At 42.6% G+C, this 25,778-nt stretch overlaps 1 protein-coding gene across 3 annotated transcripts in view; it reads right to left on the reverse strand.

The window, feature by feature from the left end:
- Positions 1–25,778, reverse strand: part of L3MBTL2 (L3MBTL histone methyl-lysine binding protein 2) — a 176,564-nt gene that overhangs the window by 109,289 nt on the left and 41,497 nt on the right. For all 3 annotated transcript variants that reach the window (XM_083156631.1, XM_083156632.1, XM_083156630.1), the window contains exons 5-6: positions 15,686–15,759; positions 11,773–11,890 (exon numbers count right to left, since the gene is read on the reverse strand). In XM_083156631.1, the coding sequence (XP_083012757.1) occupies positions 11,773–11,890; positions 15,686–15,759 (192 nt within the window). The remainder of the gene's footprint in view (positions 1–11,772; positions 11,891–15,685; positions 15,760–25,778) is intronic.

Raw genomic sequence — 25,778 nt, forward strand, 5'->3', positions numbered from 1 at the left:
ACCTACAACATTATAATGATATTCTAGATAACATGAGAATACACTCACATACTAGGAATTAGTTCCGATCACGTGATCGGACTCATATATTTAATATAAGAGCATTGCATATACATAATTTCTTAGATTTTACTTTTGTTCCGTTTATGAACGTATTGTCTCTATATAATTTATGTCTGCCTCCTTATTAGAATGTGTTTTACATTGTATTATATAATATTATACCAGTGATTGGATTACACATGTGTCAGTGATTTCCTCATTAAGTAAGGTATATATACCTGACCCAGGTACACAGTCTGAACACCTTTGATAAAGCTGCAGTGAAACGCGTTAGTTGCCAGTTTCCAGCCCAAGGATTTCGAGTGTGGATCCCTAATTGTTGTGGACATTCACTGTGGTTACACCACTAACATTTGTATTCCCTCATCGGTGGACACCGAGCACAAGACCCCCAGGTGACTTCAACATCTCATTTGTCACCTGTGCCAGTGGTTCTCTCTTTGTGTGCGGAAGCCCTATCTTCAATACCAGCACATTGCTATGTTTATGTTTATATGTTTTATATTGGCCGACACCGTTCCAAGGACCCCTCTGGTGACGTATTCCACAGCTGATCACCCCAATAAGAGGATCCACCATCTAGTGAGCAGAAGCCTATTTCACCTCCAGTGGCAACTAACAACGCCGCTCCAATCGTGAGCACATCATCTACCCACCATTGTGAGAAATAATTGGATACATAATTTGGTAATGTGCACTTACCCAGATTATCATAAATGGTAACCTACACAGTCCAACCCACAACCAACCAATCATCCACAGTGGCTTGGAACTATCAATTTTTATCATACTTTTTTAACATTTATTTTTTTCTTTCTAATGTTTATGCATTGCACTTTAATATTGTAAAACCCAGGTATATATCCATGCTAGTAAAGGTTTAATACAATTTTTTCCAATCACTTGGTATTGTGTTTATTGGTAAGGCTTGCTCTACTTGCCTTTGCTTTTTTTTTTCTCTGTATACATTACCACCTCCACTGCCCAACAATGTAAATTATGTTATGGGTGTAACGTATACATTGCTGGTCTGCGACAGCAATATATGTGTTACCGTCACTGCCGAACGCCTGCAATCGCTGGCCATTTGCTGTCTAATCGACAGCAGGTGGATGTTTTGGGGAGTGCCACTGCCATTTTCTGGGAGGCCACCAGAAATGCAGTCATTCCCCAGCCAATCGGAGTCATCAGCGCCCTCATTCCCACCTACAGCCATTGCTGTGCTGAGTAGTCCCGGCTTACTCGGTGCTGCACACAGGGGTAAAGTCGTTCAATGGTGAATGGTTTCTCCCTACATGCATCGCTGCAAATAAAATTGCAGCCATGCACATGGGCAGGATTTCACCCTGGGTGAGGTGGATTTTACGTTATTGCTGGGCTCTGAATATACGCAACCCAGCGATTTATTCTGAATCAGGCCCCAAGAGAAGGCATGCACTGAATAAATGGCCCCTGCTCCATTAGCCATTTAACTAGCTCTACCCTATTCACCCTATAATTTTGGGAAGAAAATCTCCATTTATCTACCCAATTCCCAAGTTTGTTTAATACCCTCTGTAAAGTGTCATTATTCTGAATGAATAACCCTGAACAATTTAGTGTCATCTGTGAAAATTGATTGTTTGCTTAATAGACCATCCTCAAGATCATTAATAAATATGTTGAAGAAAAGTGGCCCCAGCACCGAACCCTGAGGTTCACCACTTAAAATGATCCATTAGCCGCAACTCTCCCTTTTCCTTAGCCAATTTCTGTCCCAAGTACAGATGTTATTTCCTACACCCAACTCCACCATTTTGTGGATTAACCACTTATGAAGCACTGTATCAAAGTCCTTAGCAAAGTCCAAGTACCACCTTTGTGTGGGTGGATCCCCCAAACCACACTCTGAACAGGTGTCAGTAATCCAATTTTCTTTCATGCTAAATATATAAATATTTTTCTAGAATCTGACCCATACTGTACCATAATTTAATTTGAATAGAAATGAAATTAAAAATACTCTGTGACTTTCCACACAGCAGACATTGACTGCATGTACTATGAGCTGCTGCAAATGTGATTTTGGACAGGTTGCTTAACAAGTTTGCTCCCAATTGTCCCAAGTCCCCCTTTGCATTATAGGTAGTCGCAACTATGGGGATGGACGGCCATCATATCATTATTAATGATGCTGCGGCAGTATTAATTACTGTACGCAGCATGATGGGGGTGACTGATTGTTTTTTAGAAAGATCAATTTTGACAGCAGCTAAGAACCACATTGCCCATTTAGTCTGACCAGAGCAAGCACTGATAGTTTTCAGAGCTTGCTCATGTATTGTGTTTTACACAAGATATTACAACATAGTAGGGGTGACATGCACTGAGCAAAGTGACATTACACAGCAGCTATATAGCATAAAGGAGGCAGATTATGACAAGATTCAGCATTGGAAATATATGAAGCAATAGAAAGAGTGGAATGTGAATAATCCAAAAGGGGTGGGGGGGTGTATAAAGCAGTGAAAAAAGTGGATAAGTGAGCCATTGGAGAAGTTGCGCATGGCAACCAATCCGCTTTGAGTTAACATTTCTCAAGTGCATTCTATAAAATTTTATGTAGCAGCCGATTGGTTGCCATGGGCAACTTCTCCACTGACTCACTTCTCCACTCTTTACAATGCTTCACACTGTACATTTTCCCGCCATTTATGGATCTAATACAACTTAATGCACCATGGACTTAATACACACTGCCCAACTAATGTAATCAATAATTTGTGCATAGGAATGGGGTAGTTCTGCAGCTTCGCCTATCTGCTAATCTGACAATGATTAATGGTGCTGAGCATCGGGAGCCAAGGCACACTGACTGCACAAGTGTGCAGTGCACTACTGGGAGTTGACTAAGTCCCATGAGACTTTGCACAACAGGTCAGAGGCTGAGAGGCTTGTGCTGAGCTCTGCTTTGTGGAGTTCATCATATGCTTCTCATGCCCATGGAGGACAGCAGCGGCCTCATCATGGGAGGGTTTTTAATTAGAGGCAGCTCTAAGCCTGTCAGGGCTCCTACAGAGTAAGGTACAGAGGGACAAACCAAGGCTTTTCATGTGGTATTTTATATATATATATATATAAATATATATAGTTTTGGGGTGCCCTATGGCTTGTGACCACATTGTTTAAACAGACATTGTAGGGGCTCTGCACACACTAAATTAACTGATAATAAATAGTGTATATATATATATATATATATATATATATATATTTATGTTTATGTTACTCCCCCTACAGTTATACGGCCATAACTCTGTGTTTTGACAGTGTAATATTCTCCTGTGCAGTACTGTCTAAAGTGACCCCCCTTCCCTCCCGGAGGCTTAATCCGGCCCTGACCCTTAGCCATCGTGCATATTACCTTTAGTGATTGCTTCCCGCATATTACCCCCTCCCAATGAGCATTACACAATAGTGATGTGCAGGTTTTGCAGCCAAGCAACTTCCCCTGCTTTTTTAAGCATTTTTGCTTTTTTTTAAGCATTTTTAGCTCTATAGCAGAATTGGACTTTCCTGAATATAACACCGCCCTCCCCCACAAAGAGTTTGGATTGAATAGTCTACTGTGCCTAGGTAGAAAGTCAAAAGTTTGACAACAAAAGGTCAACATGATATGTATGTCAGAAGGGGTTAGGTTGAATCCGCATAGACTTGGATTTCTAATAATGGGCCAGATGTATTAAGCCTTAATATGAGATAAATGCAAGGGTGGTAAAGAGAGATAAACGTCCAGCCGGGGGGGGCAGGGGGTGCTCGCACTACTGCCAGGGGGAGGGGGGTTGTCTGCGCTGTTGCTGAGGGGGTTGTTTCTCGCTCTGCTGCCGGGGTGTGTGTGAATGCGCTACTGCGGGGGGGGGGGTGTTTTGTGCTGCTGCCGGAGGGGGGGGGGGAGGGTTTGTCAGCTAACACTCACCGAGTCCCACCACCTCACGGCCGCAGGAGCTCCTTGTCCCAGGCAGCAGCCATCACCACTGCCCCAGCGGTGAAGAGCAGGCTGCAGGCTGGCCAGGAGGATGCACCTTCTGCGCTGCACAGGGACTCCGGTTAGTGCAGTCTCCAGCACCCAGCCTGCCAGCGCCGCCGCTACCACTGTGCTGGAGACAGCACAGTGCACAGCAACGACAAAGATGAACACCGGGCTGGGGTGACATCCTGCTCCTGGCGGTCCAGACAGGTGGGTATCTGGACCGGCCCACCGGGAAATGGCCCGGTTTCCAGGTGGGCCAATCTGCCCCTGGTTACAGAGTATGCCTACAATGTATTTATGTTGGCTTAGAAGTGACAGTTTAATCTTGCAAAATGCTGCCTTGTCGGGGGCTTCCCAATCCAATGCAGATTCATTTTCCATGGGACAATTTGAATGACATGAATTTGAGCATTGACTTTGTCAAATAAATGGACTATGCAGTACAGAACAGGAGGTCTGCACTGTTTGAGGTTCTAAAATAAGTCTTAATTAATTTGTCTTACTATTTCTTCCCAAAGATCACCCCTATCCCTCCCCACAGTCCATGGTTTTCTGAGAGTTTTATCCATCTTGGTAACCTTCATTTCTAGCGTACACGCTACAGAATTAGCTGTTCCTACTTAAATGAATAGCTGTTCTAAAGCTCAACAATGGTGAGGTTTTTAGATAAACTATGTTAGGTAGAACACTTAGGCACTACAGAAGTTATTCAAAGGGATGACCAGCGCTCAGAAAGCCCCCCTGTTGCAGCTTAACCCTAACACCCTTCCTGCAGCCCCCCCCCCCCCTCTAGTGACTAACCCAATCAAGCCACCTCGCATTGGTTTCATCCAAATCGGTCCAACAGTGTCCAAATGCATACCAGGCCCATGTCCATGGTGTGCCCAACATAAACCTCTATGTGGTCAGCTCCTGTATATGATCACATTTTTTATCTTAAACCCCATGTCCTACACCCTCTATGTTATGCAACTTTGCCATATCTTGCTTCTCTGATCCACTTTGGGTAGTGCCCTACCTCTTTTTGGACCCCCATGGGGTCTGGATTGGGGGTCTTAGTGGTCGTGAACCTAGTCTGGACCCAATCAAGCCACTTCACATAGGTATTGTCCAAACTGGTCCAACATTGTCCGAATGCATACTGGACAAAGACAAATAACAAAGACAAATATGTAAGAGATGCAAGGATCTATGATGTTCCAATAAAATGCGGCCATTGTCAGAAATTATGGACAAAAGAAAAAGGAGTAGAGTAAACATGTGTCATTATATTAGAGGTTGTTAGTTCGGATCCTGAAGAAGGACGCAATATAAGATTGATATTTTGTAATATATATCCGATGTCATCAAATATCTATAGCAGGAAACTTCTGAAGGTTCCACATGGAGCCGAGTGGCTCTACTAGTTAGAGCGGTCGATGGAGGACTGGAGGTTGTTAGTTCAAATCCATGGGAGTCCGTAATATATGATGATGTTTTTTATTACTAATTTTTTACTACCAACAATGTTTGTGTATTACCAATCTGTTACTGCCAACGTTTACTGGAATAGGAAGAATTACGTATAAATAAACAGAGGGTTATTTTAAGTATCTCTAAACCTGGAAGTCTCTTTATCTGAACACTGAGAATATATGTATGTATCTATAGGTGTGTTGTGTATATTTTTTTATGTGTATATATATATATAAATATAAAATCCTCTTTTATTCCTTTATTTATTATTTATTTTCATTTATTCATTTATTTATTAGTTTCATGATACAAATACCACTGATTTGATGCCATTCTGTTGTCAGTGACTTTTTAAGATGTGTTGATACAACTTCAAAATACGTATAAAATCAGGAGACTGTTGAAATTAATAGCACCTGTCTTACCCTCTCTAGACCAATCAAGAGGGAGAACCAATTAATGGCTGGGTATATTAAGCAAGGAAAGATACAAATCAGACACTCTTTGAAAAAGCCCCCACAATAGGGGCGAAACGCGTTAGAGGGATTGTCCAGCCAACCGGTGCTTACAGCCTGTGGAATACTCTCTGCATATTGCTCGACCATTAAAACAGCAGATTCATCACGGCACCTGCACCGGCACCATCCACCCGCCACCTTGCTGCATTTCCATCCGGCACCCTGAGAACTCCAGCTTTGCACCAGAGAACCCAGCGTCTGTGAGAGAGACGCCACCGCTTCTTACATCTTAAGCGTCACGGTTCCGGAGGGTAAGAGCGGCTGCCAGCAACAACAACAATCTGGCCAGCTCCCCTCCCCGGCTGCATTGGAGGGACACTCAGACATAGCCAGCAGCGCCTGGAGGCGCAGGTGAGAGACGCAGTTACAGCGTCTTCTATAACAAACTGTGACTGTTATATACCACTCCATTCAAAGTGGTTTTTTTACTAGAAAGACAGGACCTGCCTTAATGTCTTCAAATACTTTAATACTGTCCATGATCATCAATTAATTGTTATATGTATTGACGTATATTGATATATGTTTTTAGGTGGCCACCTTGATTAGCATTTGTATATTATCATTTTTTTCTAAAAATAAATGTTTATTTATTATTTAATATTTTCAGTAAATATATTTCATAACACACCCCTTTTTTGTAAGTGCATTCTTCCATGGTACCAGATAACACATTAGCGCAGCTTTCTATCCTTTTTCTTTTGTCCATTTTTGTCTTCTGATCTCCAGCAGGTTGCTCTAGGTTTCCTGCAGGCAATCAGTTGTAGTGTACTAACACTTGTGCACTGAGAAGGCTGCAGCTCTTAGATAAAATTATCATTGTGTATTATTCATTTTTAATTAATTATTTATACAAAAAAAAATTTTTTTTTCTGCATTATAATTTATTCAGCGCCCTAATTTCGACACTGTGTGTCGACTTTTCCCTTTTTTATTGTCAGAAATTAGACATGCGACTGTCTCCAATGCAAGCACGCCTCATTACGTGGGGTGGTGATAACCACGCCAGGAGCCACTCTGGTAAAAACGGCTCCATCTTTAAATGTTCTTGGGCACCCTGAAGCCTTCTTCACAACTATTGAACCTCTCTCCTTGAAGTTTTTAATTATCCAATAAATGGTTGATTGAGGGGCATTGTTTCTAGCAGCAATAACCTTGCCGGTGAAGACCTTTTTGTTCAAAGAAATGGTGACTGCATGGGTTTTAACTGCAGGTAACCATGGTTAACAGAGGTAGAGCAATGATGTCAAGCACCAGTCTCCTTTTACAGCTTCCAGTCTGTTATTCTAACTTAATAGAAGGGTCTTTGCAGTTAATTGCAATTCATCTGATCACCATTCATGACATCCTGGAGTATATGCAAATTGCCATCATAAAATCTGAGGCAGCAAACTTTGTGAAAACGTATATTTGTGTCATGATCAAAACTTTTTATCATGACTGTATGCTACATTATACTGCATGATTATGGTGCATTTTCTACAGTATATTCCTGTTATTAATCTGGTACATGATTACGCATGCACTAGCAGTTCTCTAATGCATACCTCTCAACATGGTCATAGCCGAAGTAAAGAAAACCACTTGGCACCACCATGAGCTGCCCACACCCTTTTTCGAGACTGGTCATATCCCTAAACATGGTATCCGACTACTGAATTCCCACGATGGGTCTTTAACGCGCAAGTCTGACATGGTCCTCAACCTATTCTTCAGATTGTAGTTGTTGGAAACGGAGAAGGCCTGTATCAAAGAGTTCACCAATGTGTAGGATCTCTGACTCTATCTAATTATGTATGGACAGACCAGGTATCATATCCGAGACCGCCAGTCTAGAGGGGAGAGAGAAACCACCCAGTGTATCAATTAGTTTATCCCAGACACGAAGGGTATATGAGATAGAATTAGTGGATATAGCTGAGTGGGGCCTGTTGGAGGGGTTAATTCAGATGAGGTCCGAGAGGGGGAAGTCCTTACATAATGATTGTTCTATGTCTACCCACGGCTTAACAGGTGCTGATGATAGCCAATCCTTCAATTGATCCAGTAAAAAAGCAGACTGGTACAATTAAAGGCTTGGAAAGGCAAGACCACCTTTGTTTTTGGTTCTATGTAACCTAGCCCTATTCATGGTTTTTTCCTTTCCAGATAACATGAGATATAATAGAATAGAACTTGTTAAGCACATTAAGGGGGACTAGGTATGGGATTGCCCGGAAATTAGTACAGAATTTTAGGAAAAAGCTTCATTTTAATAGAAGCTAAGCGACCCATCCAAGATATAGTATATGTCATCCATTGTTTAGTGAGGGTAGAGAATTGGGCTAGTAGGGGGAGGTAATTAAGTGTGATCGCATCTGAGAAGTTTAACGGGACTTTAACACCCAAATATTGAAGAGATGAGGTTTGCCAGGCATATTAGATTGTGACTTTAGGGACAGAAGGAGAGAATCCTTTATATCATAGAGAAGTGCCTCCGTTTTTGTGGTGTTCAATTTATAGAATGAAACAGTAGAATATTCTTGGAGGATAGAATGGACAGTCATAAGTGAGGATTCAGGATTTGTTACAAATAGTACGAAGTTGCCTGAAAATCTCAATTAAATGCATATAATGCCAGGCCTTTTCTGCATCTGAGGACAGCATCAATAAAGGCTTTTGAGTAACAGAGCGTGAATCTAACAAAGAAAACACTCTTCTTGTGTTATCTGGAGTCTGTCGACCCAACTTGGTTAACCAAGTTAGGGGGTTCATTCTGGTTGCTAACAGTTTAGCGTATAACTTTAAATCAGTATTCAAGAGTGCTATAGACCTATAATTTTGGGATAAGGATGGGTCTTTGCCTGATTTATGTATTGTTACCACTTGTTCCTCCAGCATTTCTGCAGGGAAGGGATTTTCAGAAATTGTTGTAGAGGTTGAGAAGGACAGGGGAGAGAGATTCCTGAATCACTACATATAAGGAGTTGACAAACCCATCTGGGCCTGGGGCTTTATCTTTCTTTATAGATTTCAGAGCACTGTGTACTTCCTCAATAGTCCAGGGAGAGCAGAGTGCAGCAGAGTCAGTTAAGGATAAAGAGGGTAGCGTTATAGAGTCTACAAAAGATCTTATAAGGGGAGTGGAAGGTTGAGGTGTGGATGGGTATTTTTTTAAATTATAGAGGTTTTCATAATATGAAGCAAAGAAATTAGAGATATCTTTTGGGTTAGTGGACACAGAGCTGTCTGGGTTAGAGAGTTTTTTAATTCTATTTATCACGTTCGCCTCTCAATTTCCTCACTAATAGTTCACTGGCTCTATTCCCCAAAGTGTAGAATTTTTCAATGTAACTTTGAGAGTACTCTCTGGGTTCGGGTAAGGTATGAACTATTAAGTTTCTGCTTGGCTGCATTCAGGGCAGCAAATATTGCAGAATCTTTGGGGGCCTGTTTATGTTGAGATTCTAGTTTCGAGAGTTCTAGTTTACAGGCTAATTGAACTTTCTGCAAGTTTCTGCGCACCTACTTGTTTTCTAAAGTTATCTCTAATTTGGTCTAAAATCTCTTGGTCATGTAAATGAAGAAGTGAAATTAAGTCACCGCCATCAAGGAATCCCCGTTCTAAGGAAGTATTAGTATAATTTTTACTTTCATGTGTCCAGTCCGACAAGTACAGTATCTAAACATTGAAGTTGCACATCTGGGAGGCCCACTCCTCCATTTGATTTAAGCTGTTGTAATTTGAGTAATGGGCCCCAAACATCAGCAATTAATTGTGACAATCCTCCGTTCTGGAGATGTGTGGGCTCCCCCTTTTGGCAATCCCAATCAAAAATGAATAGGGACCGCCAATCGATTGCTGAATCAGATTATTTAACATGTTTAAAAATCTGGTTTTATTGGAGTTTCATTTTTGTATGTGTGGGCATTCTAACAGGAAAAATCTGCCGATCACTGAAACAAATCTGTAATGTGTGGGCAAGTCAAATAGATTGAAGAAACCATTTATCTGGGGGGAAAAAATCACTGGATCTGAGAAGCAATTAATTGTGATTGCTGATGTATGGGGGGCATAAGCTAATTTTATGTCTTTGTTATTCCAAATAAAGTGTCTAAATAACTTGTTTATATTTGCAAATCTTTTGTTGTAATAAACAAAGGGAGCTCTTGAATTAAGTACATGAGCCTAGGAAAGGAAACATTTTAAATCAGTGCTGCTCTACAAGATATGATAAGGCAAATCTTTCTAACCTTCAAATTCATCAGATACTTTTTTAATCGAAGGCCTATAGTTTATCTCATACAGATTTGCCAAGCAGTGAGGGATACTTGCTCCCAGGTACATAAAGTTATATTTTGCCCAAGTCACCTCATGATTCATTAAAATATGCGTATTGTATTGAGCAAAATGAATGAAAAAAGGGTCAAATCCTCTAGTTCTAAAGAATAGATGGGGCCACAACACTGTGTCAAAGGCTCGAGTGGTGTCTACACTTAGTAGACTGGCGAATCCCAAAATTCTCCGCCTAGCTCATCAATTGGTGCAGGCCGCACGGCTGACGGGTAGCTCAGGGACCAGCGGGCCCTAGCTGCCCAAGGCCAGGCAGTGATGGAGATAAGGGCATCTGGACTCGGGCACCACTACAGCAGCCCGCGCAGCTGATGCAGGGTACAGGAAAATAGCAGGACGAGCAGGAAAGCCAGTGATGCAGCCACAGTCCTCAGGGAATCGCTGCAGGCCCCACGGCCAACAAGGGCACCAGACCTGCATGCCTAGCCCGCCAGACAGTGGGTCAAATGTGCTGCAGGCACCTCCGCAGTTAGTGCAGACAGTGGTGCCCAGGGTCAGACAGAGAGCCAACACCCCTCAAGAGCTGTTTCAGGAGCCCACGAGTTTAAAGGCGACCTTCGGCGTCCAGGAGCAGGTGGTGGTGGTGGTGGGGGGGGGGGTGATGATCTCCAGCGGCATGCACTACAATGTCATGGTATATCCCGCAGAAGATCAGATGGGTCAGCGCTTCCAAGATCCTCAGGGTTGGGGTGAGTTTCTTAAAGCTTCAAGGCTTTGGGCACCTGCAGGTGAATGTGTAGTATAAGTCTACCCTTGTCTCCTGAGTAAGTAAAGGTAGCCCCAGAATCTGCTTCTCGTGAACTGTCGGATGGCATTAATATTACTTGTATATTCCTGAGTTAGAGTAAGTATGGTGACAGATTCTGCAAATCCCAGTAAGGAAAGCTGGTAAAAAAACAGCTATTCCAGATGCCCCGCCCACTGGAGTTATTACATAATTTTTTTAAGATCAGTGCCGTCATCATACAAGAGATTGCTATTGCCACTTCTGGTAAGTCCTGACAGCTGCTGGACTGTCCCCACTGGTCACCTCCTCCACTTCCCAAAAAGCAGATTACAAGTCCTACTCAACATCAACAGTGAAGGGGTTTTAAGTCACTTTTCACAAGTATTGTCAATTTTTATATTTTTTTATATCTCTCTCTCATGTGCTTTTCTTAGAATATATACAGTATATCTCTGCCACCCTAATAATTGCTACAATGTCCTGTCCCCTGACGCAACTGTCTTTATTTACCATGTACTTTTCCTAAATTGCCTTGTACAGTAATTTGTTATTTAGTTGTTGTTTTTTGCTCATTTGTGTATTGTTAGATGCTGCGGAACTCTTGTGGCGCCATATAAATAAACAATAATAATAATAATAATAATTATTAGTGCAGTGATACAATTACCTGCTATTCTTTTAACAGTTGAAATCCAATATACACGACTAGGAAGCACTGCATCTGTATTTAAACTCTCCACCTTGATACCTTCCTCAATGTTATCCCACTGGTCAATGAGAGGAACCTTCACAATGGAAGAAAAAAATATGTTACACAGTACATTAGAGAACAAACAATCTGATTAAAACAGAGCATACATAAAAAATAAAGGGCACAATGGGCCCTGCTTGTGAAAAAATATAGTGTAATGGGAAGAGTAAAGAGTAGAGCTGAGATGAGAAGAACAAGTACAATATAAAGTGCAGCTTTGAACAATACCTAGGATGTACCAATGAATAATATAGGTGGTGCAGGGTAAACTTTAGTAGATATTCAGAGAGCTTTTAAAGGCTGGGGACAGTCTATGTAGATGTGGTGGGAAAATCCATAAGTGGACATTGCCACAGGAGATCTTTTAAAGGCAAGGATATGTATAGGGAAGTGGGTAGAAAATATTTTGAGTTGTAATCTAGCATACCTCCCAACTTTCGTGCTGAAGAAATAGGGACACTCGCGCGGAAAAGGGAATGGGGCGTATGCAAATGAGGGTGCGGTTTATGCTAATTAGCCGCAGCCTCATTTTTATACGAGAATAGACGCTGTGCGCATGCGCACAGCGTCTATTCTATTAGATTGGGGGGTCTCCCAACTGCCACCCCCCGCAGCGGGACAATGCCTGCCATGGGTGGGACAGCGGGACAGGACCCGAAAATCGGGACTGTCCCGCTGTAATCGGGACAGTTGGGAGGTATGATGTAGTAACCCAGATTACTTTGTGGGAGCTGCATTTATCTAAAAGTGACAAACAGAATTTACACAACTGTAACACAACTTGTTTGACCTATTTTAATATTTGCACCTGATTATTTATCTGGAAAAAGAAAAGTGTTTATAGAGAGGGTGGTGTAGTTGATGATGTGTCATTTAATTTAAATTCTTAAGGATCTAGCAAGCTGGTTGTGGATTAGCTCACACACAATGTCTAGGTAGACAGTCAATAAGTCAGCAAGCACTAGGTCAACTTTGACAAAAAATCAACATCATGCCCTACAAAAGGTCGACACAAGCAAAATGTCAACACTGAAAAGGTTGATTGCATGGTGTACGGATTGCTCACAGACAATGTCTAGGTAAGCAGACCAAAAGGTTGACATACACTAGGTCGGCACTGACAGGTCAAACACATGAAAAGTTTGACATGAGCTTTTCCAAGTTTTTTGTGTGTTAATGTCGACACATAAGAACGTGGACCCCCAATTAATGTAGCTTCTTGCATCATGCTTCATGTCGACCTTTTGCTCTGTCTACCTAGACATTGTCTGTGAGCCATGCGGATACCATGCATACTGAAGCTTGGCCTTGTACCTAACATCATCTCTGTAGCCTACAGTATTGGATACATATATCAACTTGTGGGAGATGGATCCATAGCATTCTACACAGTGTAGGAATTTAATTAGCAATCCCTTTAATTCTACACCACCACAGGGATGAACTCCTTTACCAAGCGGTACTAGGGGAGAGCTGCTTCGCCGATAAACCGCTCCCTTCATCAGTACAAAGCTTCCCTGCAACCCGCCCGCCACCACCTCTATGCCCCCGCAGCCTCCCGCTGTATGAAGCACTATTACAGCGCTATGCCTGGAGACGCAAACAAGAAAACCAAGGAGAAAGAACGCCAGGCTCAGGGCACCAAGATGGCGCCGGAAGCTACAGCGTGCCGCGCTGCTCCTGCCTCACCACTCACAGACTCCCAGGGACCTACTTCTCCTATTTCAGACTCCCAGACTACAGGGGTAATGGACCCCCACAGTGAGTACCAAGATCAGGACCGTACACTGCTCGCTCCCACTGCCACGGTCACCTATGGGGACATGGTGGCGGCAATAAGGATCGCCATGGGTCCCCTGCTTGAGGAGCAAACGGCCACCATAAACTGGCAGATAGACCACCTTCAGCAGAGAATGCTGGCAAATTAACAAACTGCTGGCTCTAACTTTGCAGACATAGTACAGTTAAAGAAATCCCTGCACATGGCTACCAAATAAATAGATCACCTGCATAATAAGGTCCAGGACCTTGAGAACAGATCTAGAAGGTGTAACTTTAGGGTGATTGAGCTTCCAGAGACAGTAAAAGGGCAGGATCTCTTTGATTTTATCAGACTAACTCTGCTTGAATTAATACAAATATCCGACAGGTGCACTGATCTATTTATGGAGCGGGCTCATTACGACAACAAGAGGGTGCCAGACCTAGGGCTGTGATATTTGAACTTTCTACATAAAGAATTGATTATGACTGCTTCCCGGAAGATCATAGACATATCCTGGCAGGGACACAAAATACTAGTCTTCCAGGACTACTCAGCGGAACTCGCAAAATCCCGCAGGGACTTTGCTCTGATCTGCGCTAAATTAATCAAGGAGGGTACCAAATTTGCAATGCTCTATCCAGCGAGATTATCTCAAAGAGGCTGATATGACCTCCCGTCATACACCAAGCTGGGCCGAATACCCCTGCATTTAAAGGACACATTCAAGTTATTAGCCTCACTCCCACTTTGTCCTCAACTCGTGCCGAGCTGGGACCAGCTCAAAAAGGGATGACATAGCTATGGACACAATTTATTATCCGGATGCCCTATTGACATCATCTGGACTGGCTGGAAAGTTTATTGACCAGAATATACGTTGTTTTGTAATAGTTAAAATGTTCTCTTGTTCCGAGATTTAGCATTCATTTACAGGTTAAATCTCCAATTATGCTGAAGGGTTTGTTTTACTAGGACAGTGGTAGCCAACCCTAGCCCTCGAGAGCTACCAACAGTTCACATTTTCCAGACAACCTAGCTGCTGCACAGCTGCACTCATTAATCACTGACACATTTTAAAAGATACACAGATGGAGCTAATTAGCTCACTTGTGATTCTGTGAGGAGACCTGCAAAACATGCACTGTTGGTAGCTCTCGAGGACTAGGGTTGGCTACCCCAGTACTTGGGCATATCCATTAAGTACAATTATAGTAGATATACTCTATCCCTGTATGCAAACCAACGCTATTATTTCACCCTCATTCCCCCCCCACCCCCCCATTTTGACATAATGCCTGTGGCGGGCGCACTGCGCAAGAAAACCCTAGGTTTTCTCTCAATATATAAATAGTTGGCTCATATGGTTAAGGAGCATGCACTTCCTAAAATAATTACATGTCTAAGAAGATGTGTTTGTTGCTCACTACACTTGCTGGAAGTCTCATATTTAATAGTCCCCTCTCCCCTCACCCCTTCCTTCCCTGTCAGCTTCATCTCCCTCTCTTCATAAGCCACAAAGGTGGTGCTGCAATTATAGACAGAATCTAATTGATTGCTATGGGGAACATCGCCTCTTTTTATTTTTAGTGGGCAAATTTAGCAGTCACTGCCTGGAGCAATGGGCGAGGGGTCCTTCAGTGCTGGTTCCCAAAGGCAGGCACCTCTCTTGCCTACTGTAGTTATGCCCTTGTTTATAATTGCTGCAATAACGAAAGATCTTTAATATAGGATGTGTCTATTGTTTTTGCCTTTTCATAGCTCCACACGCTCTCCACAACCAGCTTAAAAAATTCAATGCTAATATTATGCATCAATCACCAAACATTTTAAATTGTAAGTTAAATTGGCAGTGCCATTCTGTCAGTTATATTTCATTTTGAAGTGGAAAAAGAGGATACATTGGATATGTGCATGTGAAAAATGTATGTGGTTAACATTAAAAAATTACTTTTAAGTTAAATGAGGTATAAAAATGTTAAAACTTATTTTAACCTTTCAGTTGACAATAAACATGATTCATAAAAAAGGTAGACAAAGGTGAACAGAAGGACAACTGGAACTCACATGTCTGAAGCAGTTGACAGGCGCTGCATGGTAATCACCTTCAATAATGTATTTTCCCCAGTCAAAGCCCAAAGCTACAGATGAAACAAAAAGATTTATTTGAAGCAACCACTTAACTAGTTAAAAGCCCATACAAATGATGGACACCATGCCCTGATTATAGGAGGGTGGGTAAGGGCCAGTTTGAGGCTTCTCTGCACCCCAGGCAGAACTTCAATCTACTGAACCCCCCCCCCAATAAACACTTTTCAGCCTTTGAATCAAAGTGTGAAGGTGGCATCTTAGATCTTAGTTCCACAGCCACCACATGCATTAAGTAGAACAAGGATATATATATATATATATATATATATATATATATATATATATTAAAAGTCCAAATAAGAGCACTCACCAGACTTCCAGCACTTCTGCAGTTAAAAGTTTTTTAATACATTACCAAGGGACTAAATAGTCATGTCGACGTTTTGAGCGATACAAGGCCCTTTGTCAAGACCACTCTCACAGATGTCTCCACAGCGTCAGAAGATCTATATATATATATTGCTCGAAGTGGGCCAGTATACACTGGCACTGCTTTTTATGTATTTTTTTTATTCAAGGAAAAAGGCAGGGGTAGTCTTCCGCCTCCCATCCCCAATAACGGAGTCTCCTGTTAAGCCCCACAAAGCCCCCCTGGGATCCGCCCCGCATGCTCAGGTTAGCATCGATTGGGGGCGGGCCAGGCACTGTCAGCATAGCCCAGGGGCAGATTGTCTCACCGAGTGCAGCAGGGCAGCCATGAAGCAGGACACAGGTGGGCACAGACTGCATACCTGGAGCTGCTGCAGGAGAGGACCCGGGCACAATGCACCCCCCTCCCCCATCCATGGTCACCCGCAGCCCGCTTCTCACCAGCCTCTTTCATTTAACAGCAGCGAGCCACAGTTCCTCCTCTGCCACAGCCGGGCACACACCGCCTGCCATTCTCCATTTATGAGTGGTGGGCCACAGGTCCTGTTCTGCTGCAGCCCACCACTCACCACCCACCATCCTCCATTTAACAGCTGCCGCACTCACACCCGCTTCTTCCCCTGCTGGACAGCCTGCCAGGCAGTCTGAAGCCCAACCACCAAAGCCCAGCCTTTGCCACCTGATGCTGCTTCCCTGTTCCTATCTCGGTGCCTCCTGCATGGATTCTTCTGTCACCTAGGAGACACCCCGGGTCCACCACAGCACCCATATCCATCTCCATGGGGGCTGCACTGGCAGATGTTACTCAGTGATTGGAGCTGTTGCTGCTGCATAAGGTATGCAAGTATCATAAGAGTCTGGGACTGCCAAAATAGGTAGCACACGCCCCCCCCCCCCCCCCTCATACACACACACTGCCTCCAAGGCGCAATGTAATTGTCTCCCACCTCTCCCACTATCCCTCCTCTCCTGTCTCCCGCTATTCCTCCTCTCCCGTCTCCCATTATTCCTCCTCTTCTCCCATCTTCCACTATTCCTACTCTCTCCTCCTCTCCCGTCTCCCTCTATTCCTCCTCCTCTCCCTTCTCCCGCTATTCCTACGCTCTCTTTCCTGCACAAGCTGTAATGTAAATGTAGTGTAGCATTTAGAGGGATTTAGTGTAGTGATGTCTTTCAGTGTATTGTGGTGATGTTTTGTAGTGATGTATTGCGGCGTATTGTGGTGATGTTGTGTAGAGATGTATACCACATTTATGGGGTGTAGTGTAGTGATGTAGGGAGTGGGGAACATGTTGCTGCAGAGGGGACATGTTAATGAGACAGTGGGGCCATTTGGGGCACACAGAGGGTCATTTGGGGAAGACGCTGTTAAGTGAGCACAGCCATGGGCACTCATTGCAATAACATATTAACTGCCTTGTTTTTCTTTAGTGGAGTGGGGCCCCAAAAGCATATGCTTCCACCTGGTCCTACCAGCCGCTAGTTCCGCCACTGACAGAGTGGCTGTGTCCGCAGCACAGCAGCTGCCTCCTAACATACATGGAGATGGCTGGGCTGGGTAAGCACCGCAGTAGACTTCATCTAGGGCTAGGGGGAGCTGCAGCATCAGCACATATTTCCTCGCAGTTTACGTGGGGGTTTAAAATCTGGGCTGGCCGGGTGGCCCGCTTTCTTTCTCCGACTGACAGCTGCAGGTAAGAACTTGGGACATCTTCAGACTGCCTCATACTGCATAGCCAATCCATACTTTCATCAACGGTCAGAATAGCCACAGACACACTTGCACATTTCAACACATTTAAGGTACTTGTGTCCACATATTTTTCCCACACACTAGAACCAATAGGCAAGACAACACTTGATACCATACAGCGATTGCACACTTGGCAGAAATTTACACCGAGCATGGCATCACTATACTTAACTGACATTAATCATGACCATTGAGCCTGGACAGTGAGTCAGTCCCCCTTTATACATTTCAGATTCATTATCGATCTCACTTTATTTCATATCTGTGCCTATGACCATGTAAACTACAACTTGTATATAGTGTTTTTTTTGTATATGTACGTCACCCAAGATTGTTTATGTCAGATTTTTGTACATAACCTTTTTTATTATGCCACAGGAGCATACCCCCTAATCCCGCTAACAGCCCAGCAGGCAAGAGACCGGCGTACTGTTGACAAACAGAGGAGAGTAGCGTGTCCTGATTGACAGGCAGGACATGCACCCTAGCGAGCGGCACACACCTGCAACTGCAATAGTCATTCACCTGTGGAGAATGACAAAGGCAGACTGACGTCATCAGTGAGCGCGGAAACGAGCCGGCGGACGTCCAGCGTGAAGGAGGGTGAGCCTCTGACGAGATCACTATTTTGGTATATATGTGGTGCACGGTCACTTATCTCTGTGTATGCATAAGTTCTTGATAAAAGTCGACAGACTGAAACGTTGAACTGCAAACTGAACCCCAGAGTGGTCTTTATATTTTTTTATCAGTCCTGTGAGTGCCGCCACCCTCAACCTGTATGCAAATTGGTTTGCCATAGCACCCAGGAGGGCACCCGGGCAAGTACTTTTCAGTAGGTGTGGAGTGCCAGCCTTTGCAACACATATATATATATATATATATATATATATATATATATATATATATATATATATATAGAGAGAGAGAGAGAGAGAGAGAGAGAGAGAGAGAGAGAGAGAGAGAGAGAGAGAGAGAGAGAGAGAGAGAGAGAGAGAGAGAGAGAGAGAGAGAGAGAGAGAGAGAGAGAGAGAGAGAGAGAGAGAGAAAGAGAAAGAGAGAGAGAGAGAGAGATACACACACTTACCAAAAAAGGAAGAAAAAAAAAAGAAGGCTCATTTAATCCACATAACAAGTGACATGGAAATAGTCAAACTTATATTTCTTCTGACACTTCGGTCAACAATCAAGGCGCTTTATCAAGGAAATTGCATCCAAAGCACAAGGGACATCTGAAATAGCAGCATTAATCAATCCAGCAGACCACAAATAACAATGTACTGGAGCCTCTTATTTGCGGTCTACTGGCTTAATTAATGCACCTCAACTGGCGACATTGGGTGAGTGTGAGTGCAGGCCTGTGGATCATCTACATGAAGTCAAAATTGCCAATTTCTCAGATGCTGAGAGTTTTCAATAATAATTCAGTTGCCGAACAACAGATTGTGGACAGTTGTGAAAGGTTTCGAGAGGCTATCAAGAGTGTGATATCTAAAATAGCCTTAAAAGTGCAAAAAAATAATTATTCATCTCCGACAAATAAAAAAAAAGTGTTCTAGTGATGGCATGACGGTGGTGATTAAGTGTGACACCAGACTTAATGCAGTGGAAGGTGCTATAAAGAAAATCTGGCGCATTTTGGGCACAGACCCAGTCTTTAAGAAAGTAACCAAGACAACGCCAATGATTGGTGTTCGGTGAGGGCAAAATCTAAAGGACATTCTCCTTAGGCCAGACCACCAAGCCCCACTACTGATAAAAGGTGGTTACTGGTCAATCTAGGTTGCTATAAATGCCCAAGTTGTACCACTTGCAGAAGCCTAATTAGTGGCGCATCATTTCATCACCTGCACACTGGAAAGAAAGTCCTCATTCGCCATCACCTGACGTGCACATTAGACCATATTATATATTTCTTGGGGTGTCCATGCGGATTATTCTAAGTGGGGAAGACTATCGGTACGTTCCGCAAAAGATTTAATTTGGTATTAACAAATAACATAGATCTAGTCTCAAACACAAAAGTAATTGAACATCTAGGGAACAGTGACCACAATATGGTTTCACTGGAAATCAACTTCAGTAAATTACATCATAAAGGATCGGCAAAAATACTAAACTTCAGAAAAGCTAACTTTGAAATATTCAGAGAAGCCCTAAAAAGAATTGTGTGGGAAACTGTTTTTGAGGGGAAAAATGCTGAGGAAATGTGAGATACTCTAAAAAATGTACCCGAATCATTAACTATTAAATACATTCTTAAAGTAAATAAGGGTGAATTAAATAAAAAAAAAGCCACCATGGTTGGACAAAAAAGTTTGGTCAGCAATCAACAATAAAACAAGAGCATTTAAATTCTATAAACATAACTTAAATGAGGAGGTGTTCACCAATTACAAAGAATCAAACAAAATTTGCAAAGGGGCCATCAAAGTAGCTAAAAGGGATTATGAAGAGCGCATAGCCATTGAAAGCAAAACTGACCCCAAGAAGTTTTTCAAATACATAAATAGTAAATGTATAATTAAGGACAACATAGGCCCACTAACCGATATCACTGGGAAAAGTTTTATAAGGGAAAAGCAGAACTGTTAAATGAGTTTTTCTCATCAGTGTTTACTAAGGGAGAGCAGACTGTGGAATGCACACATACCACAAATGGGATGAACAAGCCAGACCCCAATATTGATTTCTCTACCGAGGAAATAATATTGAGGCTCAGCAAAATCAAAACAAATAAATCACCTGGGCCAGATGGGATTCATCCTAGGGTACTAATGGAATTAAGGGAGGAATTAGCTTCCCCTCTACATCATATCTTCAATAATTCACTATCATCAGGAAAGGTATCAAAAGACTGGAGAATAGCAGAGGTAGTGCCATTATTCAAAAAAAGGAAAAAAGTAAGATCCCACTAATTACAGACCTGTTAGTTTAACATCAATAGTGGGTAAACTATTTGAAGGATTTTTAAGAGATGGGATCCAGGAATATTTAGACCTTCATAGTTTACTCAGTGATAACCAGCATGGGTTCGTGAAAAATCGTTCATGCCAAACTAATCTACTTGGTTTCTATGAAGAGGTTAGCAAAAACCTTGATAATGGAAATGCTGTAGATGTGATTTTCCTAGATTTTGCTAAAGCCTTCGACACCGTACCACACAAGAGATTGATAAATAAAATGGAGGACCTGGGATTAGGGGCAAATATCTGCAGATGGGTAGGGAAATGGCTGTTTAATAGAGAACAAAGAGTGGTTGTGAACAGTGCAGTTTCAAATATGATACCAGTACTAAGTGGAGTGCCACAGGGTTCGGTTCTAGGGCCCATTTTGTTTAACATTTTTATTAATGATATTGGGATAGGGTTACTCAGCAATGTATCCATCTTTGCGAACGATACAAAACTGAGCAGAGTTAATAAATCATCAGAAGATGTCACCACGCTTCAAAATGATCTTGACAATCTAGACGAGTGGGCAAAAAAGTGGAAGATGAGGTTCAATGTGGACAAATACAAGGTCATGCACCTTGGGAGACATAACCAGTGTGCTATTTATAACCTAAGCGGGGATGAATTGGGTAATTCAGTACTCGAAAAGGATCTAGGAGTCCAAATAAACAACAAACTAGGGTGTAGTGCTTAATGTAATATACCAACTAAAAAGGCCAATAAAACTCTAGCATGTATTAAAAGGGGCATGGAAACTAGGGATTCAAAAGTAATTATGCCTCTGTACAAATCATTGGTTAGACCGCATCTCGAATACGAAGTACAATTCTGGGCCCCACACTATAAAAAGGACATAACAGAATTAGAAAAAATCCAAAGAAGAGCAACTAAGCTTATTAGGGGAATGGAGACTTTAAGCTACAAGGAGAGATTAAGCAAGCTGGCACTATTTACACTAGAGAAGAGACGTTTAACGGGGGGACATGCTCAACATGTACAAATATATCAGGGGCCAATATAAGGAACTGTCAAGCACCCTTTTGTCTGCTAGACAGGAATCTAGGACGAGAGGGCACGAGTTTAGATTAGAAGAAAAAAGATTTTGTTCATCTAGAAGAAAAAATTTCTTTACAGTCAGAACAGTAAAACTTTGGAACTCTCTTCCTGAAGAAGTGGTGTCGGCAGACACTATAAATAAGTTTAAAATAAGGTTGGATAAACATTTATTGGTTAAAAACATCCACAGGTATGAATAAGTAACAATCTGTCTTTAAAATATCAGAACATACTATACAACAAGGGATTAGCTACTATAAACATAGGTTAAACTAGATGGACGCAAGTCTTTATTCAGCCTCACCTACTGTACTATGTAACACTGATCGATTAGATTGGCCTATGCACACCAGACCACAGACAAACCTGTGGCGGTCCACTTTAAGTGTAAACATCAAATCTCATCACTTAGCTATATGATGATAGATTGGGTGCCCCTTGATAAAGAGGTGGAGACAGGGGACTGATTCTTCTGAGAAAGGAGGTAAAATGACACCTTAATTTGTTGGTATGTTGGATTAAATTCACTTTTTGCTTCAACATATGGCAATGTTTCGAAGACACACAAACGGACACTAGCTATATATATATATATATATATATATATATATATATTTATTATATATATATATATATATATATATATATATATATATATATATATATAACAAGGTATGGGGTCTCTGCGCTCAGAGTTTTTGGAAGCAGCACCTCCGAGGGATCCTCTGTTAGATAGGATCCAGGAAATTGAAATGAGAAAGGAAGGGGGGTTTCAGAGGGCGCTAGAATAACACAGAAAATTAGATAAAAGAATTCTATTTAATACAAAAGGATTAAGAATGAAATTTCACATGAATCACCCTACATCGGGTGTAACAAACACAAGTGTTACAACAATATGCCACTTCTGGTGGGTAGATGAATTGCTCAAAAGATGTTCACAAATGTATGCACAATTCTGGTGGGTTGATGGTGGAAATCCCAACGCATTTCGTCATTCTCATGACTTCATCAGCGGAAACTTCATCAGGGATACCTTTTGCCCGGAAGTCTCCAGTGGAACGCACGCCGGAGCACGCGGCGGGGGGGCGGTGATGATACTGTCTGCACCTTTGTATATAAGGTGAGAGGTTTATGTTTTCTATGTCTTCCATTGCATGATGAAGGGCATATTAAAGCCCGAAAGCTCGTAAAATCTTCACTTGTATGGAGTAACTTATTGCTGACAAACCCGTGTGTGCTCGCCATTTGGACTGTGCTATATATATATATATATATATATATATATATATATATATATATCCCTTTGAGTGTCAAGTGAACTTGTCAAAATAGGTATGAAAATTGGCAAACAAACATTTTACCTCACATAGGAAACAATCTTTTTTTACACTTTTTTATTGGAATTTATATAACAAATGTGAGCTATTCTGTAATTTTAGTACAGATCTTGGCACTCAAATGGTTAATGGGCTCAGCTTTATACCATTTTTACCATATTTATTGAATATTTCGGAAGCTTGCTATCGGATTTGGTGATTAAAAGGGCTTCAAAGGTCCACTTCATGATCAAACTAACAAGTGCCCTTGGGTGGTGATTTTTTGGAGCTGAAATTAGGTCCACAAGGAGGCCATTTGGGCAGCATCTCACTGGCAATGTGATTTGTCTTGGAATAAATCTAAGTTACTTCTATTTCAAGACTAATCTTCCAAAAGTGACTAGAGCTCCTAAGGATTTGAACCCAATGTGCTCTCAGTTTATCAAGCAGGGGAGAAAATTTGCTTTGTTATTCCCGTCCCAACTCTGCATCTTTGATGGCAACACCCAGATAGACTTACATCAGTGGATGATGTAGCTGCATTTCTCAGATGGTCTGGTTCCCCAAAAGTGTCATCCAGACACTCATGCCATGTATGAAACTCACTCCTTTGAGACCACACTAAGTTGATTCAAAGTTACTTGCTTTCACTACATAGTTTAATGAGCCTACTTAATTTCTTCTCTTTTAGACTCTATAAAACTTCTGGTTATAATTGCCTCATTGAACGGAGTTTACACTTTTCCTTCATGATATGTTTAACAACTACGCATTTATCCGATATCAGTTATGCAGTCTCCTGCATTCATGGATGACATATTTACTGAATGATTCTGTGCAGTTATTGTGATTGATTTCTTTGTACCAGGGGTCCTCAAACTATTTTGCTCTGGGACTCCATCTGACAATAAAAATAATTACAGGACCCCAATCAAGTTACTGCAGAAGGTCATCACATCACATGTGTAGTCAGACAGCACATACATGGCAGCATTTTGGAGGCACAATGATGCGAGGAGTCTAAAATAACAGACAATTCAACAGATTTTTCGGTACTTGTTTCCTAGCACGGCACCACCGATTTTGATTGTGACCATCGCGTTGGAAAAAATTGTGTCGATCGCATGCCAACCAAATCGCATGCGATGGACGCGATTTTTTCCGATTTTTACATTGGAATCAATGCAAAATGGTCCCTGACACCAGATTTTGCATTGATTTTAATGTGAAATGCCCCAAAACACCCCATTTTTATAGAAACCCCCCCTGATGTTTGAAATGGCCCCCAATTTTAACGCCACCCCGCTATAGACGCCAACCCGAAGCGTGGCGAGCGCAGCGAGCCCGCGAGGGGCGTCGGTACGCGTCCTCCGACCTTTTCATACCCCTACTATCCACGTCGGCGTGGAGTTGAGAATAGAAAGTAAGCCCGAAGCGTGGCGAGCGCAGCGAGGGGACGCGGATACCTTCACAGGTATCGCGGCCCCTCGCGGCCTTCACAGGTATCCGCGTCCGCTCGCCACGCTTCGGGCTCGGTGGCTCGCTGCGCTCGCCACACTTTCTATTCTCGACTCCACGCCGACGTGGATAGTAGGGTTATGAAAAGGTCAGAGGACGCGTACCGCTGCGCTCACCACGATTCGGGTTGGCGTCAATAGCGGGGTGGCGTTTAAAATTGGGGGGGCCATTAACCATGCTTTTTACACATATTCAATGTGAAATGGGCCATATTGGCCCATTTAACATTGTCACCTATGTGAAATCGGGTTGATCGCATCGCGGGCCATTATAATGGCCCACGACGGACGCGATCAACCTGATTTTCACTTTAACATTGTTCCCTATGGGGAAATCGCGTTGATCACTTTTACCGGTAATTGAGCCAGTTAAAGACAGAAAATCGGGTCCATCACATGCCTTAAGTACCTTAACTTAAGGCATGCGATGTACCATGACGGGCGCCGTGCTAGGAAACAAGTACCGATTTTTCAGACTCCTTGAATCACTGACTGAGATTAGAAAAGAAATCAACCTGATGGTCAGCAACATGCTGCGACCCCATGTGGAGAAGGTCGGGACCCACTTTGGGGTCAGGACCCACAGGGTGAGAACCATTGCTATATACCAACCAGTGGCAGTTTTTAACTATGGGCTGCAGGGCTGCAGCCCCCCAGTTAAAATTTGCCACTGTGTGAAGCCAGATGCAGTCTGTGAGACTACACTGGCTTCACTGTGACTTGCAGTGACTTCCTATTGGAAGTCTGACCTACCAGTCACCCAAGGCAATCCCATTGGAAGGTGTTTCATCCGTCCGCGATGCCGCTCTATGCACAGCTGTGGGGCAGCCCCTAAAACCAAGTTCTGCGCATGCGCAGTAGTGCAGGCACCGGAGAGGTGGGGGGGGGGCGGCATCACAGCAGTCCCTCTCCTCCGCCAAGGTAAGAGCCGCCACTGATACCAACATAAGGGCCATGGTGGGTTGGGAGTTCTTAGCCCTCCCTTGTTATGTTAATTCTTTGTTTTACTGATTTTGATTCACTATGGAAGTCAATTTCATT

This window comes from Crinia signifera, chromosome 8 (assembly GCF_055691185.1).
Source record: "Crinia signifera chromosome 8, ASM5569118v1, whole genome shotgun sequence".
NCBI lineage: Eukaryota > Metazoa > Chordata > Amphibia > Anura > Myobatrachidae > Crinia > Crinia signifera.